The sequence below is a fragment of the Narcine bancroftii genome, chromosome 10, assembly GCF_036971445.1.
Source record: "Narcine bancroftii isolate sNarBan1 chromosome 10, sNarBan1.hap1, whole genome shotgun sequence".
Taxonomy (NCBI): Eukaryota; Metazoa; Chordata; class Chondrichthyes; order Torpediniformes; family Narcinidae; genus Narcine; species Narcine bancroftii.
Window position 1 is genome coordinate 29,600,890 of NC_091478.1, and position 17,726 is coordinate 29,618,615.

Genomic DNA, 17,726 nt, shown 5'->3' on the forward strand with positions numbered 1-17,726 from the left:
GATGTCCTGCCAGCACCAAATATTGAGGCTGGGAGTGGGCAATAAACACCAGCCCTGCCCACATAGTGTCACAGCCCAGGGAATAAAGCACTACTCCCTGCATAGTAGGTCTCAGCTGCAGTAAACATTTCACTGTTCCTGCCTGGTGCTCTGAATGTTTCAGCATACTCCCTTGAGAAAAGCTGCTGCTGTTAAATTGTGAAGAATTAGCACAGATGACATCCATGGTAACTGTATTCAGGGAGTTTCAGACTCAGACTTCCTCTTAGTTTATTCCCTCGTCTGAGCACCTCACCACCTAAGCATGAGGCACCCCAACACATTTCACCTCCCCCATCTTTTTCCACTGCTCTTTCTCAATTCAGGGCACTCCCTTTCTGGATTCAGGACTCTCCCTCTTGGACCTGTTCTCTCCCTCAATTGAGGACTTGCTCCCTCTCTCAAGTAAGGACTTTCTTTCTTGCTTCAAGACACTCCCTCTAGATTCAGGACCCCCACTCTATATTCAGAACACACCCTTACTCAAAACAAGGTCTTCCTTCTCCCCCTGTCTTGGACCAAATGGCACTGCCATGTTAAAATTGTGAAAAACCTTCCATTTTAATGCAGCTCCACCATTGATAAGTTAATAGAACATGAATAGGGCCAGTTGCTCTTCACAGCTCTGCACCAGAGAAACAACTGACCAGGACTTCCACCAGTAGGCCTGGGCTGTTGCTTATGCAGTATTAAAAAAAATAAACATCTCTCAAACCTCCTTTCCCCTTTGTGCTTACCCAACATTAAATTAATGCCGAGGGGCAACGCAGGAATATTTTGGATAAAACTGGATTCCAAATGCTGGTGGGAGACACGAGGTCAGCAACCAAACCTTTAGTTATATAAAGATGGAATGCAAGGAATTCTCAGAGAAGAGTTGGGGCTTGAGGAAGAAAACACCAGAGCTTACATTGAAGGAAAGACGATGAAAGGATCCAACCTGAAACCTCAACCATTCTTTCTGTCCCACTGATGTCGCTTGACTTGGTGAGTTCCTCCAAGTTGTGTTTTGGTGTCAGATGCCAGCATCTGAAGCCTCTCGTCCACCTCACAGTAAGATTAATGGACCAGAGTGTAAGTGTAGCAGACTATGGGAAGAGTTGTTCAACACAAATGGTGCAAGAAAAATAGAGGGCTATAGGTTGGGAAGGATTAGACTGAATCTGGAATAGGTTTCTATAGGTGAGCACATTGTGGGCCAAAGGGCCTGTACTGTATGCTCTTGGGGCACATAAATGGACAGGTGGAAGTTTTGAGGATGTCACAACAATCCATTGGTCCCATTCCCCGCAGCCTCACACAGCCTTAATACCCATCGCTTTAAATTTGGACCTTGAATCAGTTAATGGCTGGAACAGCTTTCCTTTACCAATCATACCCCTTATCAGACCTCTCAGCCAACTAGCAAATTGGAAAACTGATGCTGCATTGGCTTTCACTGCAAGAAGACTGGGTACAAGAGAAAAGATACCTCACTACAAGTGTACAGGACTTTGGTGAGATGACACTTGGAGTGTGCACAGTTTGGGACTCCTTATCGAAAGGGTAGAGCAGGATCACACTGAATATTCGCCAGACCGGTCCATGGGACAGCAAGCCTGCAACAGGCTCCTTATGTGTTCAAAGGAAAACAGGGTGATCTCAAGGGCTCAACAAACTGGATGCAGGGTAAGTACTTCCTCTGGCACCAGTGATTACTCCAACTGAGGATGGGACCATTTAGGACTGGATTTCCTCACTCAAGATGATGAATCTTGAATGCTCTACCTCGGAAAACTCTGGAAGCTCAGCAACCGTTCATTCATAGCCAAGATCAATGGATCCTGTAGATGAGAGGAACAAGGGATAGGAGGAGAGAAAGTAGATGAGGCACATTGACCCAGTCACCTACGTGCTCCTTCAGGAGATCAAACAACTCATAGTTTGGTGGTAACCATGACCAATCAGTTGTCTCAGTAACTAATTTATTCTGGATTATTAACAGAATTTAAATTCCACATCTGCTTTAGTGACAACCTTGGTTTGTGAAAGGGATTTCATCAGATATTGGAACAGAAGTAGGCCCTTCGAGTCTGTTCTGCCATTCTATTATGTGCTGATCCATTCTCCAACTCAGCTCCATTTCCCGTAACATTTGATGTCTTGACTAATCAGATACCTGTCAATTTCTGTCTTAAGTACACCCAACGACCTCTCTTCCATAGCTGCCTGTGGCAACACATTCCACAGATTCAATCCTCTGACAAAAGAAATTACTCTCCATTTCTCTTTTAAATTGGCACCCTTTTACCCTGAAGTTGTCCCCTCTTATCCAATAATATCTTACCATGGGAAAATGCTTTGCTACATCTACTCTGCCAGGCCTTTCAGTAATTGAAATGTCTCTATGAGGTTCTTCCCCACCACCCACACCGCCATCCCCCCACCCCACCCCCATCCTTCTGTACTCCCAACGAGTACAGTTCAAGAGCTGAAAAATCAACTCTTTCATTCCTGGTATAATTCTGGTAAATCTCTGAATCCTCTCCAACGCCAGCAAGTCTGTTCTCAAATACAGCATCCAAAATTGTACACAGTACTCCAAGCAATGTCTCACCAGTGCTGCATAGAGTCTCAACATTACATTCCTGCTCTTGTCTCTTATTTCTCCATAAATAAATGCCAACATTGCATTCACCTTCTTCACCACCGACTCAACCAGGAGGTTAACCTTTATGGTATTCTGCACAAGGACTCTCAGGTCCCTTTACACCTCCAAATTTTGAATGTTCTCTCTACCCAAATAATGGTCTTCCCATCTATTTCTTCTACCAAAGTGCATGACCATACACTTTCCAAAATCTATATTTGTAATATAATTGCTGATCAGTAGAATGAAGTGCTTGGCCCGGAGCCGAAATTTCCCAACAGGCCATCCCCTCCCAGTGTTAACATTCCCAGGCCACCCAGAGCTGGCATTACCATGGTACTTGGAAGATAAAGACCGTCCTCACCTCCGCCCCCACTGTCCCCTCTGCTCCCTCCCTCGTCGTCCCCTCTGCCCCCACTGCCATTCCTTCTGCCCCCACTGCCATCCCCTCCACCCTCAATGTTCCCTCTGCCCTCACCGGCCCCTCCTCTGCCCTCACCGGCCCCTCCTCTGCCCTCACCGGCCCCTCCTCTGCCCTCACCGGCCCCTCCTCTGCCCTCACCGGCCCCTCCTCTGCCCTCACCGGCCCCTCCTCTGCCCTCACCGGCCCCTCCTCTGCCCTCACCGGCCCCTCCTCTGCCCTCACCGGCCCCTCCTCTGCCCTCACCGGCCCCTCCTCTGCCCTCACCGGCCCCTCCTCTGCCCTCACCGGCCCCTCCTCTGCCCTCACCGGCCCCTCCTCTGCCCTCACCGGCCCCTCCTCTGCCCTCACCGGCCCCTCCTCTGCCCTCACCGGCCCCTCCTCTGCCCTCACCGGCCCCTCCTCTGCCCTCACCGGCCCCTCCTCTGCCCTCACCGGCCCCTCCATCCTCATCTCCCCCTCTGCCCTCAACGCCCATTCCAGCCTCCCTGCTGCTCTGCCTCCACCTCTCCCTCTGGTCCTCCATCCACACCGCCCCCTCTGCTCTTACCCTTTCTGAGGGCACTGTTGACCTGAACTCACTTTACTATTGAGTGGGGCCAAGTAATACAAACTGGCCTTAGCGCAGGAAAGTTATGTCCAAAATGCTCTCACCTTTTGACCCAGCTGAGAAGGAGCCAGAAGGAGCAATGATGTGGAATAAAAAAAGTCTGGAGTTTGCACATCAGCTGATTCAACCTGACTCGGGATGTCTCCTGGCGTGTTACAGACAGGAGCATTGACAGGGACGGACATACATCTCTCCACTGCTCTGTTTATAGCTTTCTCCAAACAACCAGGAGGTCAGGCTGCCAAATCCTTTCACCATCAATAAAACGCAAGTTGCGGGTGTTTGGAACTCATTCTGGGTCGATCCGCTTCTGGAAGCCCAAGTGGTGCTTCAGGAATCTTCCATCTATGACTGCTTCACTTGATTTAATCTCTGGCTAAATATAAACTTTAAATGGGTCTCGCACTACCCTCAGGGGCTTCGTTCAACAGGTTCTGTTTCAACAGGATCGGAGTTGACTCTCGAGGTGAACAGTCTGTACAGAGCCATTAGCCCAAGCACCCCCCCCCCCCCATACAATGATCCAGACCCCAGAATTAAAGACAACCAGCCACTCAAATCCACACTGACCTTTCCAGAGAAGAGACCTCAATTTTCCCAGGTTTGTTTTGTGCATCTTCACTGAATCAGGTGAGCTTGAGTCTATCAATTACTGTAGGCGTAGGACCCACTGCACTGGTTGTATTGGTTCCAGCTCCGTGTGCAGAATGTCTTCCAGGAGAGCTCTGTGGTACAGTGCAGAGGGATTTATTCTGCATTCAGCTCACTTTTGCCTGACTTATGCTGTCCCATCCCTGGGAGTGTCTGGTGGGACAGTATTGGGGGGTGGGGTGGGAGAGGACATAAACATCAAAACTTTTCAAAGTCAAATAACCAAGTTTTGTATAATTAACTACATCATCCCAAATTTTAATTAGCAAAGAATTTTACACATTGGAGAAAAATATTGTTAAAAGTCTGCTGAACATTTAGCAAAACAAGCTGTACAAAATCAAAATTTGAATGTTGACACCGGCCACAGAGAATAACAGTTATCACACAGTGGTCAGTCCCAGGAAGTGACACCCCACCTGTCTATCCTGTCATCAGTCCCAGGGAGTGACACCCATCCATACATCTTGTGGTCAGTCCCAGGGAGTGACACCCCACCCGTCCATCCTGTGGTCAGCCCCAGGGAGCGATACCCCACCTGTCCATCCTATCATCAGTCCCAGGGAGTGACACCCCAGCTGTCCATCATGTGGTCAGTTTCAGGGAGACACCCCACCTGTCCATCTTGTGGTCAGTCTCAGGGAGTGACACCTCACCCATCTGTCCTGTGATCAGTCCCGATGGGTGAGGTATCACTCCCTGGGTCAGTGAGGGAGTGACACCTCACCCATCTGTCCTGTGGTCAGTCCCAGGGAGTGATCCTTCACCAGTCTGGTCTGTGGTCACCTCTATCCATAGATCCATCTGCAGCCAATCCCTCCACTCACACTGGAGTCAATGAGCAGCTTCTGAATTGTGCAGGGCCAATCTCCAGATCCCTGGATTCATTCTGGATATTCCAAGAGCACCAGTCTGCAGGTGCCACATCTCGTGGCTGAAAATGGTCCCACCATGTTGGACTGCAGGAGTGCCCCAACTTCACTTCTGGGATCGCACAAGCCCATAGTGAAGGATAAGTAGTCCATCCTGAAAGAAAGCAGAGAGGAATGTTGCAATGTGACATCTGCACCCATGGCCTGCCCTTTCTCCCCACCCACTTAAACCTGTGGTGATGCTATCTAACAGGCACATCCTGGCAAGCCATGCCCTCCATCAACCAGGGAGAGAAGAGACCCAGCTGCCCCTCCCATCATGAACCCTCAGAGCATTCTGGTCAGCCTTACCCCTTAGGTAAAGGCAATGTTTCTAGCCAGAGCTGCCACCATTTCTGACGAGTGGCACACAGCATGGGCAGTGTGGATGCAGATCAACAGATGCAAAAATCTCCCAGTATGCTGGTACGTTGGCACAACCCTTGAGATCCAGTCACCCTCATCCCTGCCCTGGTCTTGAGACCTCTTTAACAATGCACAGAGCGCAGAGGGTGAGATGGAACCCCAATGTATCATGAGCTGGCGATTAATTGTGGCAATATGGAAGGACACTGAACAGACGAGCTCCATCTCCACAGGGAGCTGTGATCACACAGACTAACCTCCCTCCACTGGCTCAGTCTTGGGACTGCCAGCCCACCCCACTCACACTCTCTCCCCATTCCATCCCTATATGAGCGTGCAAACTCCAGCCTCCAGATTCAATGAGTTTCTTCCTGCAGTTATCAGACTCTTGAATGGACCTTACACTACTTGAGTCATTATAACATCACTGCCTATGCTTTATCAATATTACTCTACTTGCTGTACAAGTTGACTTGTCTGGATCAGAAATATTCACCCCCACCCCACCCCACTTCTTATATCTCCTTACAAGTTCTGAAACATTAACACTGTTTCTCCTTCCACAGATACAGCTTGACCTCTTGAATCTTGCATATTTTCTGTTTTTAGTTTAGATTTCCAGCATCTGCAGTATTTTTTAACTTCACTACTTTTCATGGTAATACTAGCATTGCCTTCCTCTGCCTTTCCTTCCTACAGCTTATCCCTCCCTCCAGACATCTTCCCCTCCCTCCAGACATCTTCCCCTCCCTCCAGACATCTTCCCCTCCCTCCAGACATCTTCCCCTCCCTCCAGACATCTTCCCCTCCCTCCAGACATCTTCCCCTCCCTCCAGACATCTTCCCCTCCCTCCAGACATCTTCCCCTCCCTCCAGACATCTTCCCCTCCCTCCAGACATCTTCCCCTCCCTCCAGACATCTTCCCCTCCCTCCAGACATCTTCCCCTCCCTTCAGACATCTTCCCCTCCCTCCAGACATCTTCCCCTCCCTCCAGACATCTTCCCCTCCCTCCAGACATCTTCCCCTCCCTCCAGACATCTTCCCCTTGTTTTATATATGTCCAAACAAGGCAAGATCTGGAATGGTTTCCAGCTATTAATCCTACAAGCAAATCTGATTAATTTTGAAAACCTGCATCAGCTTTATCTCAAAACGACAGGATTTGAACAAACCAAGGATTCCACCTAGCCTTTCATTGACAGGAGAATTAAGTGTCCTCTAACCTTGCTGCATTGTGGTAAATCCAAGTACCCCCCTGGGGAGCTAGGAATCTTGCCTCATTTCACAGTACACTGCACCATAGTCACATGACAGCCTTTCCGAGTTATGGAAGGCAGTCCAGGAGTAACAGAGAGAACCTCGAACTGGCACACTGGACACGCTCAGTCATGGCTGCATCTACCTGTTGTGTTAGGAACTTCATAAAACTAGAGCATATAGACTTAGGGTGGGGCGGGGGGGGGGGAAGGTATAAAATGGACATGAGGGGAAACTTGCCCACACAGAGGATGGGTGGGTGAGTGTAAGGAATGAGCCGCCAGAGGGAACAGTCGAGACAGATACAATTACGTGTAAAATACATTGAGACAGGTACACGTAGAGCGATATGGACTGAATGCAGGCAAATAGGAATTGCTCTGATAGTCTATTTGGTTGGCCGGGACAAGTCGGGCTGGAGCCCAATTCCATTCCGTATAACTCCACGACTTCTTAAAATTAAGATTTTAAATTTACACATACAGCATGGTAATAGGCCCTCCTGGCCCACGAACCCATGCTGTCCTAATTCCCCAATTAATTTAAAACCACACAGGTTTTGAAGGTGGGAGGAAACTGAAGCACCCGGAGGAAACCCACACAGAACCAGGGAGAACATACAAACTCCTCACAGACAGCATGGGATTCGAACCCTGGTCCCAATCGCTGGCGCTGTAACAGCTCTGCACTAACTGTGTCACCCCAGGTGTGGGGAGAGAATTCAAACCTGACCCAGTCACCTGAAAGCATGGTCATCAATGGAGGAATGAATGAAATTGGAGATTACAAACTAGAAATTTCAGAGACAGGGAGGCTGAGGGTATATGGGAATTCAAAAGCAAGGATAAGGACTTTAAAATTGAAGAATTAAATACTCTAGCTCCCAAACAAACACCCTGGACTTTCTACTCTTTTTGAAGAAGGAAAAGAATAAACCATCCAGGCCCTCATGCCTGCTTTGCTACCCACAATGAAGCTTTTTACCTTCAGGGCTACTCTCCCCCAGAAATTCCAACACCTCAACATTTAAACCTTTCATTTCCAGGTATAACGCCATTAAGTTAAATGGTACGTGGCTAGAATTTGTTACCTCCAGTCGTGGCATCTTGGCCCATGCCTGTCCAAACAGCAGTCACTCATCTGGTGGCACCAAGCACAACTATCTCCAGTAGGGGCACTTTGTAACCCACTTCAAATGTAGGAAGGAGCACACACACACACACATACACATGGCAGTCTGTGCATTGGTCCTATCAGCATCCTCCAAACGCCAGGAAAGCAATGGAAGCAAGCTATCCTAGACCTGGAGGGACTGGCCCAAGGAAGAAGCAGGAGGTAATGAGGTGATTTTAAACAGACATCTCCTGTGTGCTGAGCTTCTCCTGATGAGGAAGGCTCATGTATGTTTCTGCAGGTAACAGCAGACAGGGGAAAGAAGGAGGTCTCTCCTGATGAGGCAAGCAGGAATAAAAAGTACAATTGCTGGTTACATTCTGCACTCCAGAAAGATGAACCCACTCTTTATTTTAGACATGCAGTTCAGTAACAGGCCATTTCGGCCCATGAGTCTGTGCTCCCCAACTTACACCCATTGACCTACACCTCTGTTATGTTTCAAAAATAAACACTCTTTGTTTCAGCCAAAGAAAGTGACAATATTGAAATTCAAAATAAGAAATAGAAAGTTGTTGAAATTCTCAATTCTTTCCTATTAAAAATAGCTAGCTTCCTTCTGCATTTAACCTTAACTGGAACTCTTGAGAAAGGGAGGGAGAATATGTTGGTCCTTAGGGTTTCCATTACGAGAAAGTCAGACTTCCAGACATCAAAAGTAGAACAACTCAGCCATCCTTCACTGCAGTGGCATTCCTACAGGAAGGGTGTCAATGGCCATTTCCAGGCATAGATTAGCGATGCTGTGTTGAAGATTGTGAGAAGTCCTTGTGTAGGAGTGTGTCCTGAGACTGGGAGAGGATGCCACTTTCCCTTAGAAATGAAGGGGATATAGAGCTGGCACATTATACCTCCTCCTGTTGCTACACAAAGAGACTCAAGTGCTGACAGCAGATTTAACAGCTCAAAATCAAGAAGGGTTTGATAAACTCAAGAGAAAGCATTTTCAGTGGCAGGTGTCTCAGTGACCAGGGGCGTCAAATGTAAGTAGCCCACAAGAGAACCAGACAGGAGGCAAGGAATTTTTGAAGAAATAAACACAATGAGATGTGATCTGGAATCACGCCACAAAAAGGGCACGGAAACAGACTCAACAGGAATCTTTGAGGAGGAACTGGGTTAATATCCAGAGAAGCCAGTGAGATTAAGAGTCAAGGAGAGGACTAATTTTCAAAAAGTGAGTACAGATGTTGGGCTGAATGGTCTCTGACGAGTGCATCACCCAGTTTCCAATCAAGAAGGATTTTACCATGCTCAGAATAATTCTGCTGCATGGTCCAGAAGTGGGAATGTTGAAACAGTGCGAATAAAGCCAATCGATCCAAACTGGCCAAAGCTCCATCATGCAAATGGGGTTGTGGGTGGGGGAGGTGGGCAGCAGGGACAGGTGACGCACGAATCAGATTCATTGGAAATAAGAATTAAATGCCTTTTACATTTATCAGTCTTGCCCCAGGAGGCAGTTTCCTTGGTAACTGCAGGAGCTGCTGACCTTTCTACACACCAATCACAGATCACACAGTGGTATTACTTGCTGAGATGTACAATGGCATTCACAGCTCTCTCACCACATAAACAGGAAAGGACAACAGGCAAGAACTGGCCTTACCCCTCTGGACTTCATGTTGGCCGCAGGTTATTTTAACAGAGAGAGAGATATGAAACTAGTCTCCCTGAGCCTCTGCATCTTCCAGAAAACCTCGACCCAAGAGGGTGTGGGAACTAGCTACATATATTTGAACAGAGGTTGACATTTTTAAACATGTTAGGATTTGCAGGATATGGGAATAGTACAGGAAAATGACCTTACTCCATGGGTGGCCAAACTTGCTTAATGCAAGAACCATATATGATAAACTTCAGATGTCTGAGAGTCGCAATCACAAGCCAGGCCCACTAACACTAATGCTGTGAGCAACCGGCTTGTATGATTCTTCTCTCAGCCAACATATTACAAGTCAAACGGGCACATGTGGCTCGTGAGCTGCAGTTTGGCCACCCCTGCTTTACTGAATGGTGCAACAGACATGTATGCAAGCTTGGTGTCTGCATTCACCCTCAGGCCAGGGCCCCACAAACTATCATTGTTCAGGTTTCGGGATGTGGGGTCCTCATCAAGATCAACGCTTTCCCAATCCATTGAAATTGCTCACACTATTTTCCTGAACCACCAGTCCTGGAGTATTCCCACTGTGCTGTAGGGGACGGAGTTCCAGAAATATAGACAAAAGAATGGCAAACATATTTCCAAATCAGGATGATGTGGGACTATACATTTGCATAGGTTCCCCCAGTTAATACCCACCATTTGAAACGTACCAGGTTTCTAAGTTGGGTGGCACGGAATCGTGGGCCTAAAGAGCCTGTTTACCATATTATATGTTTGTCTAAATGTCTTTTTTTTAAATTTTTTATTTTTCACACTATAAACCATATTGATCAAGATACATACATTTTCCTTTTCAAATATATACAGTGTCGTTTTCTCCCCCCTCTTCCTTCCTCCCCTCCCTCCCTCCATCCCTCCCTCCCCTCCCATTTATTTAAAGTTCAGAAAATAAGATACATTAAACCCGTCAAACAATTTTGTCACTCAATAAAAATAAACAAGAAATTCCACTGAGTCAGTTCTTTTCATTCTCTTCTCCTGTCATTTTAGGTGGTAGATGTCCACGGTAGGTTTTCTCTATTGTGTTTCATGTATGGCTCCCATATTTGTTCAAATATTGTAATGTTATTTCTTAAATTATAGGTTATTTTTTCTAATGGAATACATTTATTCATTTCTATATACCATTGTTGTATTCTCAAGTTATCTTCTAATTTCCAGGCTGACATAATACACTTTTTTGCTATAGCTAGGGCTATCATAAATCTTTTTTGTGCACCATCCAAATCAAGTCCAAATTCTTTGTTTTTTATGTTACTTAGGAGGAGATCTCTGGGTTTTTTGGTATATTGCTTTTTGTGATTTTATTTAATATCTGGTTTAGATCTTCCCAAAATTTTTTCACTTTCTCACATGTCCAAATTGCATGAATTGTTGTTCCCATTTCCTTTTTAGAGCAAAAACATCTGTCAGATACTGTTGGGTCCCATTTATTTAACTTTTGAGGTGTAATATATAGCCTGTGTATCCAGTTATATTGTATCATACGTAACCTCGTATTTATTGTATTTCTCAGTTTCCTGAGCATAACTTCTCCCATGTTTCCTTCTTTATCTTTATGTTTAGATCTTGTTCCCATTTTTGTTTAGTTTTACCATTTGTTTCCTCATTCTCCTTTTCTTGTAGTTTAATATACATGTTTGTTATAAATTTTTTGATTATCATTGTGTCTGTTATCACATATTCAAAATTACTTCCCTCTGGTAACCTCAGACTGCTTCCCAATTTGTCCTTCAAGTAGGATTTCAGTTGGTAGTATGCCAACACTGTATCGTGAGTTATATTATATTTATCCTTCATTTGTTCAAAGGATAATAATTTATTTCCCAAAAAGGAATTTTCTATTCTTTTGATCCCTTTTTTCTCCCATTCTCTAAAGGAAAGGTTATCTATTGTAAAAGGGAGTAACTGACTTTGCGTCAGTATCAGTTTTGGAAGTTGGTAATTTGTTTTATTCCTTTCTACATGAATCTTCTTCCAAATATTGAGCAGATGACGTAATACTGGAGAATTCCTACATTGTACCAATTTTTCATCCCATTTATATAATATATGTTCAGGTATCTTCTCCCCTATTTTATCTAGTTCTAATCTAGTCCAATCTGGCTTTTCCCTTGTTTCATAAAAATCTGATAGGTACCTTAATTGTGCGGCTCTATAATAATTTTTAAAGTTTGGCAGTTGTAAGCCTCCTTGTTTATACCATTCTATTAATTTATCTAGTGCTATCCTCGGTTTCCCCCCTTTCCATAAAAATTTCCTTATTATTTTCTTTAACTCCTTGAAGAATTTCTCTGTCAAGTGTATTGGCAATGCCTGAAATAGGTATTGTATCCTTGAAAAAAATGTTCATTTTAATACAGTTTATCCTTCCTATTAGTGTTAGTGGTAAGTCTTTCCAATGTTCTAAGTCGTCTTGTAATTTTTTCATTAGTGGATAATAATTGAGTTTATATAGATGGCCGAGGTTTTTATTTATTTGTATACCTAGGTATCGCATTGCTTGCGTTTGCCATCTGAATGGTGATTCTTTCTTAAATTTTGAGAAATCCGCATTATTCATTGGCATTGCTTCACTTTTATTTGCGTTAATCTTGTACCCCGACACTTCTCCATATTCCTTCAATTTCTTATGTAATTCTTTTATTGATATTTCTGGTTCTGCTAAGTATACTATAACGTCATCTGCAAATAAACTGATTTTATATTCCTTGTCTTTTATTTTTATCCCTTTTATTTTATTTTCTGTTCTTATCAGTTCTGCTAGTGGTTCTATGGCTAACGCGAACAATAAGGGAGATAGTGGGCATCCCTGCCTTGTTGATCTGCTTAAGTTAAATTGTTTTGATATATATCCATTTACTGTTACTTTCGCCAATGGTCCCTTATATAATGCTTTAATCCAATTAATATATTTCTCTGGTAAGCTGAATTTTTGTAGTACTTTGAATAAATAATTCCATTCTACTCTGTCAAAGGCCTTCTCTGCATCTAAAGCAACCGCTACTGTTGGAGTTTTATTTCCTTCTACTGCATGAATTAAGTTAATAAATTTACAAATATTGTCTGTTGTTCGTCTTTTTTAATAAATCCAGTTTGGTCTAGATTTACTATTTTTGGTACATAGTCGGCTAATCTGTTTGCTAATAGTTTAGCTATTATCTTATAATCTGTGTTAAGTAAAGATATTGGTCTATATGACGCTGGTGCGAGTGGATCTTTCCCTGTCTTTGGTATTACTGTAATTATTGCTGTTTTGCATGAATCTGGTAAGCTTTGTGTTTTATCAATCTGGTTGATTACTTCCAGGAGGGGAGGAATTAATAAATCTTTAAATGTTTTATAGAATTCTATTGGGAATCCATCCTCTCCTGGTGTTTTATTATTCGGTAGTTTTTTTATTATCTCTTGTATTTCTACTATTTCAAATGGTTCGGTTAATTTATTTTGTTGCTCTGTTTGTAATTTCGGTAGTTCAATTTTAGTTAAAAATTCATCTATTTTGTCTTCTTTCCCTTCGTTTTCAGTTTGATATAATTGTTCGTAGAATTCTCTGATGTTTTCATTAATCTCCGTTGGATTATATGTGATTTGCTTGTCTTATTTCCTTGATGCCAATACCATTCTCTTAGTTTGTTCTGTCTTAATCTGCCACGCTAGAATTTTGTGCATTTTTTCCTCCTAGTTCATATTTCTGTTTTGTCTTCATTATGTTCTTCTCCACCTTATATGTTTGTAGTGTTTCATATTTTATTTTTTATCTGCCAATTCTCTTCTTTTAGTTGTGTCTTCCTTCATTGCTAATTCTTTTTCTATATTTGCTATTTCCATTTCTAACTGATCTGTTTCCTGATTGTAGTCCTTCTTCATCTTAGTTACATAACTTATTATTTGCCCTCTGATGAACGCTTTCATTGCGTCCCATAGTATAAACTTACCTTTCACTGATTCCGTATTTATTTCAAAGTACATTTTAATTTGTCGTTCAATGAATTCTCTAAATCCTGCCTTTTAAGTAGCATGGAGTTTAATCTCCATCTATACATTTTTGGAGGGATGTCCTCTAACTCTATTGTCAATATCAGGGGTGAGTGGTCCGATAGTATTCTAGCTTTATATTCTGTTTTCCTAACTCTGTCTTGCATGCGAGCTGATAACAGGAATAGGTCTATTCTTGAGTATGTTTTATGTCTACCCGAATAATATGAATATTCCTTTTCCTTTGGGTGTTGTTTCCTCCATATATCCAAAAGTTGCATTTCTTGCACCGATTTAATTATAAATTTAGTTACTTTGTTCTTTCTGTTAATTTTTTTCCCAGTTTTATCCATGTTTGAATCCAAATTAAGGTTGAAATACCCTCCTATTAGTATGTTCCTTTGCGTGTCTGCTATCTTCAAAAAAATATCTTGCATAAATTTTTGATCTTCTTCGTTAGGTGAATATACATTGAGTAAATTCCACAACTCCAAATATATCTGACATTTTATCATTACATATCTCCCTGCAGGATCTATTATTTCCTCTTCTATTTTGATTGGTACATTTTTACTGATTAATATAGCTACTCCTCTAGCTTTTGAATTATATGACGCTGCTGTTACATGTCCTATCCAATCTCTCTTTAATTTCTTGTGCTCCACTTCAGTTAAGTGTGTTTCTTGAACGAATGCTATATCAATTTTTTCTTTTTTCAGTAAATTTAGCAGTTTCTTCCTTTTGATTTGTTTATGTATTCCGTCTTCGTCCGCGAAGCCAAGCCAAAGAAAGAAGATAGTTCAGCATAGCCATTTCATACTTTGTTTATCTTTCCTTTCCGTTTCCTCATCATCACCTTTCCTTCTTATCCATTTCTGCTTTCTTTTTTTGAACTCTTTATAAGACAACATTTCTAAAACATCAAACATTTCCCTTATTCTCCTATCTAAAATTTCTTTAACCCCACTATCCCTCCCCTTCCTGAGTTGCCCTTTAACCCTTGTCGGGCAACCACATCTCCCCTCTCCATTTGGATTTGCGAATTCACTCGCAAGCATCAACTGATTTCCTGTGTCCATAACTCTTCTCCACTCAGCCCCCCCCCGAAAAGATTTTAATTTTCATATACAACAAAGGTCACTCTCTTAATTCCCCCCATACTTCCTTTCTTCCCTTTCTTTCCCTTCTTAGTTCTTACCTATATTCTATTATTTTTTAAAAAATATATACATACACACATACATATAGTTTGTGGTCATTTTTGTTCTCATTACATATCTTCCTCTCTCTGTCTGTTTTGTTGTTGTTCTGCAAATTTTCTTGCTTCCTCCGGATCCAAGAATTGTCTGTTTTGCTGCCCTGGAATAACTATTTTAAGTACCGCTGGATACTTTAGCATAAATTTATATCCTTTTTTCCATAGGATCATTTTTGCTGCATTAAACTCCTTCCTCTTCTTCAGGAGTTCAAAACTTATATCTGGATAGAAAAAAATTTTTTGACCTTTGTATTCCAGTGGTTTTTTGTCTTCTCTTATTTTCCTCATTGCTTTCTCCAATATATTTTCTCTTGTTGTATATCTTAAGAATTTTACTAGAATGGATCTTGGTTTTTGTTGTGGTTGTGGTTTAGGGGCTAATGTTCTGTGTGCCCTTTCTATTTCCATTTCTTCCTGTAGTTCTGGTCTTCCTAGGATCCTGGGGATCTATTCTTTTATAAATTCTCTCATATTCTTGCCTTCTTCATCTTCCTTAAGGCCCACTATCTTTATATTGTTTCTTCTATTATAATTTTCCATTATATCTATCTTCTGAGCTAACAGCTCTTGTGTCTCTTTAACTTTTTTATCAGATTCTTTTAATTTCTTTTTTAAGTCCTCTACTTCCATTTCTATGGCTGTTTCTCGTTCTTCCACCTTGTCCACTCTTTTTCCTATATCTGACATGATCATCTCTAATCTATTCATTTTTTCTTCTGTACTTTTTACCCTTCTTTTTATTTCACTGAATTCTTGTGACTGCCATTCTTTTACTGATTCCATATATTCTTTAAAAAAATATATATCCATTGTCTTGCCCTTCCCTTCATCTTCCATTTCTCTGTGTTCTTCCTCTTCTTCTTCTGAGTCCACTCCAGGATCTGTCTCCTTTGCCTCTGTCTCTTCTGGTTTTCTTGTTGGTTTGTTTGTTTTATTTTGTTGGGTATTTTTGGTCTTCTTATTTTTATTAGAAGTGTTTTGCTGCTGGTCTTCTTCCTCTGGGTTGGTCATCTGTTGTTTCTTTGATTTCTTTTTACTCTCTTCTTTCTTGCTCTTGTTATTTTCTGTGTCTTCCTCTTGCTGCTTTGTTGTGGCTGTCAATCTCAGCTGTGGAGATCGACTCCTCAGCTGGTCCCCCCTCCCGTCAGTGTTATTCTTGTCTTGCGCATCGCGCATGCGCGGTTGCGCACTTTTGTTTGGCTCCGTGAGCCATTTTTGTAGTCCCGAGTTCGGGGCTTCAGCTGACCTTAGGGAGCGGGCTTCTCTCTCCGCGGCGGGCCTCCTCGGACAGGTAAGGCCTTCACCTTCTTCTTCCAACGTCCTTTCTTCTTCTTTTCTTCCCGTTGCTTTTGGCTTTTCTTTTTTTCGCTGCCATTTTCTCCACACCTTTATTTTCACTTTATTTTGGTTTTTGTGTTGGTGCCTTCGTTTTTTCACTGTCTTTTTTTTAACTTTTCTGGAGAGGGCTGGAGTTCCCCGACCGGCCTCTGCTCCATCACGTGACTCCTCCTTTATGTCTAAATGTTTAAGGGGCAATTGGCCAGTAACAGCCACTGTGCTGATATTGGCAGGTAGTCTGGATGGGGAGGAATGAGTTGGATTGGGTTGGTCCTGCTCTGTGGGAAGAGGACAGACCTGGGTAATTTCCCACACTGTTGGTACACTGTAAGAGGTGAGTGGGAGTGCAGCTAGTCCTGGAGTGCAGGTCTTCAGTACCACAGTAAGGACATTGCCCTGTCCCACAGTCTGCTGTACACCTGGACATTCAACTACTTGTTGACATCACGTAAAAACACCATAGTGGATGAAATTCAGCAGGTCAAACAGTGTACTTTATAGAGCAAAGGTATATAACCAATGTTTTGGGCTTGAATCCTTCATCAAGATATGAGAATACCTTGATTAAATCCTATATGGGCACCTGCCAACATTTTGCTCACATCTTGATGAAGGGTTCAAGCCCAAAACCTTGGTTATGTATCTATAGCTTTGCTCTATACACTGTTTGACCAGCCAAGTTTCTCCAATGTTGTGTTTTTACTTCAATCACAGTGTCTGCAGACTTTTGTGTTTTACTCTTGATATCACGTGTTGTGTATTGAGTGATATCTGTAATGAAGGGGTTCCAGGGAACCAAGATGGATCACCCACTCAAAGCTTCTGGCCAAGTGTGGCAGCAAGCGTGCAGCCTTATCCTCAGCTCTCACGAGGCCCCATTGTCAAGGATGGAAATTCTCCCGTTAACTGCTTAACTGTCCTCTACCACTCTGTATGAGATGTGATGAGAGCTGTCAATTAGCTCAACCAATTGCATGGCATTTGCAGGAATGTAGTCAACCCCAGGAAGAGTTAGTACCTCATCTCTCGGTGTGGTTACTACTGCCAGCATGCCTTTGTGCACTCATCAGTCAGCCTGAACTGACTGTAATCAAGGGAGAAGGAAATGCTGGATCATGGGCTTCAGATTGTGGGGGTGGGCATTTCTGCTGCTACACTTGAACACATCACCTCATGGACACCTCGACCAGAGCTGCCAGGTCTGTTCTGAAACAAATTCAGAGTACATACCAGACAGGAAACAGTCCTATGGAACACTCTTATTTTATATTCATCCTCAGTTCACATCCTATGGCCCTTCCTGTCCTAACAGATTTCCAAGCCTCAGATTCCTTACTCCTGAATTTCTATACTCAATAAAATTCTAACTGGAAGTAAAACACGAAGTCTGCAGACACCATTTCAAGATACATGGATGAAGGGCT

General features: G+C 43.0%; 2 protein-coding genes across 5 annotated transcripts in view; both read right to left on the minus strand.

Moving 5' to 3' along the window:
• The window catches only part of nt5c2a (5'-nucleotidase, cytosolic IIa), an 83,517-nt gene extending 79,078 nt beyond the window's left edge, over positions 1–4,439 (minus strand). Inside the window, exon 1 of one of the 3 annotated variants that reach the window (XM_069900434.1) lies at positions 4,270–4,439. The gene's annotated coding sequence lies outside the window, so the exon portion shown is untranslated. The remainder of the gene's footprint in view (positions 1–4,269) is intronic. The other 2 variants (XM_069900431.1, XM_069900430.1) reach the window with 2 other exon arrangements.
• A 148-nt stretch (positions 4,440–4,587) lies between these two features.
• pcgf6 (polycomb group ring finger 6) overlaps positions 4,588–17,726 on the minus strand; it is a 50,468-nt gene continuing 37,329 nt past the window's right edge. Inside the window, exons 10-11 of one of the 2 annotated variants that reach the window (XR_011345459.1) lie at positions 5,073–5,376; positions 4,588–5,001 (exon numbers count right to left, since the gene is read on the minus strand). Coding sequence is in view for 1 of the 2 variants with exons in the window: in XM_069900436.1 (XP_069756537.1) it covers positions 5,329–5,376 (48 nt within the window). In the remaining variant the exon portion in view is untranslated. Of the gene's footprint in view, positions 5,377–17,726 lie in introns of both variants that reach the window. The other variant, XM_069900436.1, reaches the window with a different exon arrangement.